The 9,936-nt window shown below is 38.0% G+C and overlaps 1 protein-coding gene across 1 annotated transcript; it reads left to right on the forward strand.

Annotated features, from left to right (window-relative positions):
• The first annotated feature begins 4,890 nt into the window (after nt 1-4,890).
• On the forward strand, nt 4,891-6,942 carry LOC117469944 (multimerin-2-like). Its single transcript, XM_034114434.1, has 5 exons — nt 4,891-5,146; nt 5,294-5,365; nt 5,914-5,997; nt 6,202-6,333; nt 6,447-6,942. The coding sequence occupies exons 1-5, from the start codon at nt 4,909-4,911 to the stop codon at nt 6,731-6,733; spliced, it is 813 nt and encodes a 270-aa protein (XP_033970325.1). The 5' UTR covers nt 4,891-4,908; the 3' UTR covers nt 6,734-6,942.
• Nucleotides 6,943-9,936: the final 2,994 nt, after the last annotated feature.

Here is a 9,936-nt window from a genome sequence, read left to right on the forward strand (position 1 = left end):
GTGTGTGTGTGTGTGTGTGTGTGTGTGTGTGTGTGTGTGTGTGTGTGTGTGTGTGTGTGTGTGTGTGTGTGTGTGTGTGTGTGTGTGTGTGTGTGTGTGTGTGTGTGTGTGTGTGATACAGGGTACTTATTACATGTTGTACTTTGGATTCCTAAAGCTTTTAGTCTACTAACCCATCATCCAAGGGTAGTTTTCACTATAAGTAAAAAAGAATATTTGGACGGACACTATAATTTACAGTTTTTTACTATGTAAAATCTGAATTTTCTTTCAAATAAAAAACATCTATATTGATTCTGACTTTTCTACATCCAACTCACAGGTTTATCATTACTTTGAGAATAAAGATTATTAATGTAACCCTTTTAGAAGGGAAGATATGGTCATTTGTTCTGGGAAAGTCATTTTCGAGCCTGAGACCTGAAAAACAGGCTCAGAGCTTAACAGGTTAAGAAAGTTATCACCAAAAATGTTAAGAATGTTTTTAGAGAACGTTATCCTACCTTTCAGAAGAACATTCTGGGAACCAAAATAAAACGTCCTGCTGAAAACGTTTTTAAGAACAGTAGGGCATAATGTTCTAACAATGTTATCAAAAACATCTTAAGAAGGTTATCAAAAACATCTTAAGAAGGCTATCACCAAACATTTCAAGAATGTTTTTAAAGAATGTTATCCTACCTTTCAGAAGAACATTCTGGGAACCAAAATAAAACGTCCCGCTGAAAACATTCCTAGAACAACGAATGGTAACAAACATTTCTAGCTGGGAACTCACACATGCCACCGCAAACATGCAATATCTGCTTACAGCTTATCATGAATTACGTGCTTGTTTGTTTTTTTCAAAAGGAAAATATGGTGACATCAGATTTTTTTTAAAACATTATTTTCAAACAAATGCAACAAGTTTGTTTTTTAAAGCGCTCTAGAAATAAATCTGACCATGACCATGTTAATATTTGCCATAACAGGAACGTTTTATAAAAAAAAGAATAACATCCTGAAAACATTTTCAGAATGTTGCTTTGAAAATGTTCTTCATTTGTTATCATGTAACATTGAGGGAACGTTTTATAAAGAACATCTTTAATGTGTTACCCAACAACGTCCAAAACACATCCTTAGAATGTTGCAGGCAAAACGTCCCACCTTTGTTAACATATCACATTAAAGGAACGTTTTATAAAACACTTTCTGTCATCTCAGGCCTCAATAACATCCTCAAAACATCCTCTGAATGTTGCAGTTAAAACGTTATGTCTTAGTTAACCTTGAACCTTATAGGAACATTATTTGAAAAAATAAACATCCTAAAAAGGTTCTTTGAACATCAGATTGAAACGTTTCTTTAAAACCTTATTAGAACCTGTAGGTAATGTTAGCCAAAGTTGTGAGAACGTTCCCCGCTAGCTGGGACGGAGAAGGTAAAACATAGATCTAAATTATTTAATTAAGTTTTGAACAGGCTTATTCACAAATATGTGCACATTTAAAAACTTGAATTCACAGTAGGTAAATAAAATCTCTCAGTCAAACAGGTGGCTTTCTCAGCCTCTCTGTTGGCTTCAGGCTCAGGAACTATCGGACCATTTAACACGCACACTAATCTGGTCTTCAGAAACGTTGCCTCCAACCCAAACACAGGTACTCAAACTTATACAATTTAAAAATAGTAGCAGGTTTTAGGCTTTGCTGAATTCAAATACATGATCAACAAACAAATCTCAAGTTACCTTCACTGACAAGAAATGTCCCACAGGTTTTTTCATTGCACCAGTGAGAGGAGCCTACCACTTTGAGTTCTACATATATGATCTCGGTCATCCTTCACATGGTTCAGGTGCTGTGTTGTTCAAGAATGGAGAGCATGTTTGTGCTGCATATGAACATCAGCCGCCAGGTGCTGGGTCATCTTCTAATGGTGCCACACTGCTTCTAGAGGTCGGAGATGTTGTGTTTTTGCGTTTGTGGCAAAACAATCAAATACATGACAATGAACATCACTCTAGCACTTTCAGTGGTCATCTGCTTTTCACCATGTGAAAGGGAAACTCATTTTCTTCCGCTATATGATCTTTTTCTTTTGTATTACAGCTTTGCTTTTTTATTGACAATGCTGCACAACAACCAAAAGGAATCTATCAGTAGCAGCAAATTAAAGTCTCATTGTTTTTCTCCTGTAAATGAAAGCTGACTGACAAGCTTCACAGTAACACCCATTTATAAATATTACATATGTTTGTTCATGTTCTCTTACATTTAAATACTATAGACATATCACTGCAATACTATTTGTAAACACACAAAGTTGATTATAAAAATAAAAAAATCCTACTGTTAGTAGAAACCCAAAAAGATGTGTCTTATCTGTTTCTGAGAGATACAATAATCACTAATAGTTGTCTCAGATGTTGGTGAGATCTCAGGCTCTATGAACACAGTCACTCTGATCCATTTTCAGCTGAGAAGCTTTGCACTTTGTCATATTCTGACTTTCTGACTCAGCACTTGTCTTGTGTTTTGGGAGAGACTGGTTAATATCAGTTAGAACAAATAATGTTGTGTTAAAAATCTGATAAAGCGCACATAATTCTGCTACTTCCTGCCTGTAGATGTTTTATAATGTTGTGTTGTTCTTTAAAAGTCAGACTTTGTAACTATACTGGATTTATTGAGGAAGCAAAGGGAGAAAATATATTTTATAGTCATCTTCATTTGGTTTCTGGTAAGTCTTTTATCATATCACCTGATGGACTGCCTCATTGAGGTCACTTTATCTCACTGTCATTAATGTTTGAACAAGTGGATGATCATTATTTTGTTGACATTGACCTATTTTCACTGACCAGCCATGAGGTGATTTTAATAAACATTTTATAATATTCGATAATCCACATTATAGTTTTGTAATTGTTTCATTAAAACATAAAATAATACCATAAGATTTCCTTCACACCAATGCACACCATTCATTGTAGATGTTATAATAAACCATTTTTGGGGGTAAAAATCAATGCCTTTAGAGCAGGGGTGTCAAACTCAAGGCCCGGGGGCCAAATCCGGCCCGCGACTATCATTTTATGTGGCCCCACAAGAGCTTGCAAAGAATATAATATGTGTATTATACGGTTACATGCTACTTTACAGAAGCACGTTGCCCATAAACGACATGTCCTACAATGCATCTCAGAATTTTACTTTTTCTCAGAATTTTACTTTTTTTGTCAAAATATGCCTTTTTTCTTAAAATTAGCCTTTTTCTCATAAATAGATTTATTTTTCAAAATTTCACTTATTTTTTTTGTTTTTCCAGAATGTGGCTTTTCTTTTTAAATCATTTTGTGACATTCTCACTGAAGAGACTTGCAATTATTTGCCCTAGACTTCTGCTTTCAGACGTAGTTAATTATGAAGTTATTACCCTATCCGATAATAATCCAATGCAGAGGCAATCATGTAATATAATACATTATTTTATATATATTTATATATGTATTTTTATATAGTCTTAAAGTTACAACCGGCCCTTTGAGTGCAACCATAATGCTGATGTGGCCCGCGATGACATTGAGTTTGACACCCCTGCTTTAGAGTTAATGAAAATGCACATTGGCCATTAAATGTGTTTGAGTTTATATATATTGTACATTGTTGAACCTTTCAGTTATTGAATTTGTTCTTGAACCTTGTAAATAAGTCTATGTCTCTGTCGCTCAACCTACATATTGTTTTGTTGTGTTAGAGAAACGTCTGCCATCACTGTAAGCCTTTCTATTTCTTATATAACCTTTAAACTTACCCTTCTGGATTTATTGAGGAAGCAACGATAAAAACCTTTCTTTATTGCTAAAATGACATGTATTTTATAATCATACCTTTGGTTTCTGATAAGTACTTGTTTATCTCAGACAATGAACAACCTCAGTGTGATCACTTTATCTTACTATGTCATTAATGTTTAAACAAGTACAGATGATAATTATGTTGTTTACCTTGACTTACTGACACTGTCACCAGGTGATTTTAATGTTTGTCTATTCATATTGTAGTTTTTAAATTGTAGTTGAATCACAGATTTCCCACACACACACACACACACACACACACACACACACACACACACACACACACACACACACACACACACACACACACACACACACACACACACACACACACACACACACACACACACACACACACACACACACACACACACACACACACACACACACACACACACACACACACACACACACCATCAAGAATCAATAATGACGTTTCAACAATAAGTCAAAAGTAAAAGCTTGTTTACTATTGTGTGCTGTGTTATCAAAGATATTTTCCAGATGCTCCAATATGTTATCAGAAGGTCATTTTTGTACATTTATGAGGCTGTGTTGGGTCCTTGAATTGGAGGTCATATGCTCTGTTGAATCCTTGACATTTCATGGAACTTGATTCCTAAGAAGCTGTAGGAACACTAAATATACTTTTTGAATGTTGGTAAACTGATTATTAAGTTTGAGCCTAACTCCATCATACAGGCACTGTAATTGTAGATAATTTATGTTTGTGTAATAATCTATAATATTATATAACAATAATATTGGGAGGGATGAAACCCTCTTTAATGGTCACACATGCAGAGCACACAGCACACACAGTGACATTTGTTCTCTGCATTTAACCCATCGTAGTACTAGGAGCAGTCCAGCTATTGCACAGCGCCCGGGGTGTGTTCTGTTTTTACCGTTGTTTTCCTGAGAACATGCTCAAAGGGTTTTTTTTCCACATGTTTATGGTCAATATTTTTCTTAATGATTGATCAGGAGTAGACACTATATAAAAATGGGATTACCACAGAAACTCTAAAGTAGATCTGAACAGACTGCCACTTTGAGAATGGAGATGACCATGTGTTTTCCTCTGTTGCTGCTGATCTGCTCTCTCTCTACGGCTCAGCTTCAGTCTGACAATGAAACTGTTCCACATCATGCTGAATCCCAGGGAGGAGAACCAACAAATGTGTCTGAGCACCAACAGACCTGTCCTCAAGACATCCACGCTGTGCTGAGAGAGATGAGCGCCTCTTTGGCTGAACAGAGGGTGGAGACAAGGCACCTTCAGAGAGAGAATGAAGGTACTGTAGTGTGTAAGGTGGGGAGGGAAGACATATGGGAAACACTTTTTAAAATAACATATTTGTTGTTCATTCACAAATTACAGAGCTGTTGTTTGTGAAGAATGGGTTTTATCTTAGAATCGTTTTGTATACCTTTCTTTTTAGCACAGGCAGCTCAGCTGAGAGAACTGGAGTTACAGAAGACTGAGATGGACATGTTGAAGCTACAGCAACAAGGTATACGATGAATATGTCAAATTGGAGACAATACATTTGTCCTAAATATATTCAAAACATTTTTTAATGATTTAATGACATACTAATTTACTAGAAAAAGTTTTCAGTTGCTAATGAAAGCAGTGATGTTGAAATTCTTTAAACTGTCAAAGATTGTCTTCATTGCAAAATGTATTTCACATTGCTACTGTATCACATTATTTTAGCCCACGGTGGGGAAATATGGAAACCGTTCTTGTATATAAAGTTGTCTCACTATACGTTGCAAAATACATGTATTAACAGATGTAACAGATGTAATGTGTGGACAAGATCGTGGCTCTGACAATTTATAGTGAAAATGATTTATGATAGTGTATCTTAAGCAAGGAGAAAACCCTGTTTGAGCAGACACATATATTATAATATATTATACATGTATTTCTTTAAACATAAATGTACCATAGGCAAAGCCAACCTTGATGAAGACAGTGATGATGAAATACTTGAAACTATCAAACTCTATTTCTGTCAGACACAAATATGTAATGATGTCACTTTGTTCACAGTACAAGCAGCAGAGCTGATCACTGTGAAAGCCAGGTCAAATGTCACAGAAAACCAGGTGGAGGCTCTGAAGAGAGACGGAGAAGGTAAAACATCTAAATAATAGGTTGAATTTGTAATATATGTACTTATTTTTAAAGCATGAATTCACAGTAGGGAAATAAAATGTCTCTCTCTCTCTCTCTCTCTCTCTCTCTCTCTCTCTCTCTCTCTCTCTCTCTCTCTCTCTCTCTCTCTCTCTCTCTCTCTCTCTCTCTCTCTCTCTCTCTCTCTCTCTCTCTCTCTCTCAGTCAAACAGGTGGCTTTCTCAGCCTCTCTGTGGGCTTCAGGCACAGAAACAATCGGACCATTTAACATTGAATCTAATCTGGTCTTCAGATACGTCTTCTCAAACATTGGGAATGCCTACAACCCAAACACAGGTACTCAAACTCAATCATTTAAAATTAGTTTTAGGTTTTAGGCTTTGCTGAATACAATACATGATCAGCAAACAAATCGATAGTTACCTTCACTGACAAAAAATGTCCCACAGGTTTTTTCATTGCACCGGTGAGAGGAGCCTACCACTTTGAGTTCTACGTATACGGTCCCGGTGATCCGACACATCGTTCAGGTGCTATGTTGTTCAAGAACGGAGAGAGAGTTTGTATTGCATTTCAACATCAGACTTCAGGTTGGGCAACATCTTCTAATGGTGCCACGCTGCTTCTAGAGGTCGGAGATGTTGTGTTTTTGCGTTTGTGGGCAAACTCCATGATATGTGACAGTAGAAATCATCATAGCACCTTTAGTGGTCATCTACTTTTCACCACCATGTGAAAAAATAAACCGTTTTCGTTGTGTGTCAGTACTGGTTGAAAAAAGTGTAATTTGTTTTTCCTTAATATGAAAGCTGATAACAACACTGTACAATACACTTTTTAATCAAAAATATGTGTGCATTTAAGTGTCTTGGCTAACTGTAGAGATCACAACAGTCGTTAAGTTAATTTGTGTACCTTAATATAAAGTGTTACCATAAATAAAAAGTGAAACCTTGTAAAACATTAGCAAACTTGTCTTTATAAATTGTGTCATGTTAGTAATTTGCCTCCAACCCTTTTCTTTTATGGGCAATAGCATTTACATACATTTTTTTAAATGTACGATTGACAGATGAATAAACTAATGATAGATAATGAAAGCTGTAACTGTAGGTCGATGTCATCCTCCACATATGAAATCTGAATGCTTTGCGATTTCCACTTTCCCCTATTGGTAAAAGACAAACCGCCCAATATAAAACAACAGAGCAATGAGTCACCTAAGTTAAAAAGCTTTCCCTCTATGGACATGAACTGAAGTGTCTCAAACTGCATTAAACACTTATTATTTGTTTGCTGATGGATGGCTCTCTTTCTCTCTCACTTCGTGTGTGTGTGTGTGTGTGTGTGTGTGTGTGTGTGTGTGTGTGTGTGTGTGTGTGCGTGCGTGCGTGCATGCGTGCGTGCGTGCGTGCTTGCTTGCGTGTGTAGCGGTTTAATGGGGATTGATAATAATGCGATAATAATGTGTGTGTTTTTTGATGAGCTAGGAGATGAGAGGGTATCTCTCTCAGCTGCATACATATTAATAACAGTTGGAGTGTTTGGTGGGAATACTTCTCCTCCAATAGTACATCATGCAGACACATCCCCACACACAGACACACACACACACACACACATGCACGTGTCTGAACAATCATGAGTATTTCTCTATGCATCTCTACGTCTCTCTCTTGCACATGCATCCACATTAGGATGGATAAACGCGGCAAGTATTTCCACACACACACACACACACACACACACACACACACACACACACACACACACAGACACACAGACACACACACACACACTGGTATCTACTCTCTCTGGGTCTGATAAACTTGCTTATGACAGCTAATAACTCCCCTATTCCCTCTGGTCTTAATTAAGGCCGGTTATTACAGAGTGTTTGATGCTCCTCTCCCTCCTCCTCACACTGTTGCACAGCTTGATTCCTGCATGTTGTCGAGAGTCAAATGTGGAGAGAAGGGAGGGAGGACAACTTCCCCAAACTCCTCTCTGCTTCACTGTTGGGGGTCCGGGCAACCAGTCTGCATCCCACACACGTATATGCATGCAAACACACACAGACACACACATATCATTATCATTCCCTGCTTCTTTTATACTTTGCATTTAAGTGTCTTGGCTCAACTTGGCTCCCTGCCATGTGTAGATGTTTTGGCAGTTCAAAGTTCAGAGCTGTGTGATGGACGGAGGGAAGAAAGCGGTCATAAACTGGACTTGAACCCTCAACATTTCCAATGTCAAGAGTGCTCCTTTACCTCAGCAGAAAAAAGTGTTTTCATAAATGTTTTCCAATTATACAGCCCAAGGACATAGAACTTGTTCAAACACACAAAAGAGGAAAGCCATGGATGGAAACGTTGTCGTCAGATATATCCTGGTGCAGCCATGCTTCTGTAAAGTACATTAAAGGTCCCATGTCATGCTTTTCCGGTTATTACCTGTCCTCTTGTGTGTTATGAAGGTCTTTCTGCATGTAAACGGTCTGCAGAGTCAAAAACCCTCAAAGTACACCCTGTAGCGAGTAAAACTCTAACACAGAAAAGACCTGTCTATGCTGCCCCAGAACGCCTCGTTGGAGATTGCTCTTTTTCCATTTGTTTCTTCCGGGAACCGCATGACGTCATGCGATTCCCGGAACCAAAATGGACCAATCCGCTGAGCTCCTCACACACCAGGATCCCTTGGCGTCACTATCAAACGCAGTGGGGGGACCTTTAGCGTACATTTTCAACTAACAGGGAGTCCCATTGACTTGCATAGAGCTCCCTGGTTGGTAATAGACGAGTTGGGATCACAGAGAAATGCTCTCCGCAGACCCATTCTCACAGCGTTTATAAACCTTTTTCTTACTCAATATCAAGCCACACTTATTGTTTTTACTTCGGCTATGAGTGTTTGTGTGTGCTCAGGATGAGTTTCGCGCTGTCTCGCTGTATCGCCGACACGGAAACCACACCAGTAAGCCAGCTCAGTGAGCAGCGAGCCTCGCAACGTCCCGACCAATCAGAGCACACTGGGCTCACAGGGAGGGGGGGGCAGGAGCTCCAACAAGCCGTTTAGGACAGAGAGTGAATACACATACTATACAGAGATGCTGTATGAGAAACCAATGTGAGTTTGGAAAATTGCACAATATAAATCTATTTTAGTATACCTCAACAATGGAATTATGATCAGTAGAAATGGCCATGACATGGGACCTTTAAACTACACCCCAGATATTCTGTCTAACTCCTAGCTAACGCCATTAGCTCGTCCATTTCATTAGCCAGTGATCTTTTGTTGCTCATATTGAGAGAGGGTCTCCAAAAACCTGGACCCAACGTTCCTCCTTCATCTCTTTAGCTAACCCTACAGAATCAACTCAACGGAGGAAGAAACTAACAAAAATCTCTCCCTACAAGAAAGTTAAGAGAGGGCATAGCTTCATGAGTTACTAATCGAAGTTAGTTAAAAAAATTATAACAAGTATACTGTATACCCATAAGCCCCCCACCCCCCCACCCCCCACTTCCTCCTGACTGCTTTCTGTTTTTTTGTTTTGTTTTGTTTTGTTTTTTTTGTTTTTTTTCTCTGTTTTGTTTTTGTTTTGTTGTTGTTTTGTTGCCTGTCCTTGTCTGTCTACCCTTCCCCAAATGTAAAGCGTCTTTGGGTCTTAGAAAAGCGCTATATAAATAGAATTTATTATTATTATTAAGTAAGATCAAAAAACAAGGCTAACATTTGAGTAGTAAAAACAAAAAGTAGTGAAAGAAACTAGCAGGAGGAACTGCAACAGGCTGCATGCATGGTCAAAGGCTCACATGCCAACCTATTATACCATAACAAGGGTTTTCACTAATAAAACTATTGGCAGTATATCTCGAATGTTGTCCAAGGAGATTCATGGAATGACATCTGTATTAGTGAAATTCTTAGATT

Source organism: Trematomus bernacchii, unplaced genomic scaffold, assembly GCF_902827165.1.
Source record: "Trematomus bernacchii unplaced genomic scaffold, fTreBer1.1, whole genome shotgun sequence".
Taxonomy (NCBI): domain Eukaryota; kingdom Metazoa; phylum Chordata; class Actinopteri; order Perciformes; family Nototheniidae; genus Trematomus; species Trematomus bernacchii.

What these genes read in the sequence shown, in the direction of transcription:
- LOC117469944 (XM_034114434.1), top strand. Translation starts at nt 4,909, where the DNA reads ATGGAGATGACCATGTGTTTTCCTCTGTTGCTGCTGATCTGCTCTCTC. An exon ending in CCTTCAGAGAGAGAATGAAG is followed by an intron (nt 5,147 to 5,293) that starts GTACTGTAGTGT and finishes CTTTCTTTTTAG; the next exon opens with CACAGGCAGCTCAGCTGAGA. An exon ending in TGCCTACAACCCAAACACAG is followed by an intron (nt 6,334 to 6,446) that starts GTACTCAAACTC and finishes AATGTCCCACAG; the next exon opens with GTTTTTTCATTGCACCGGTG.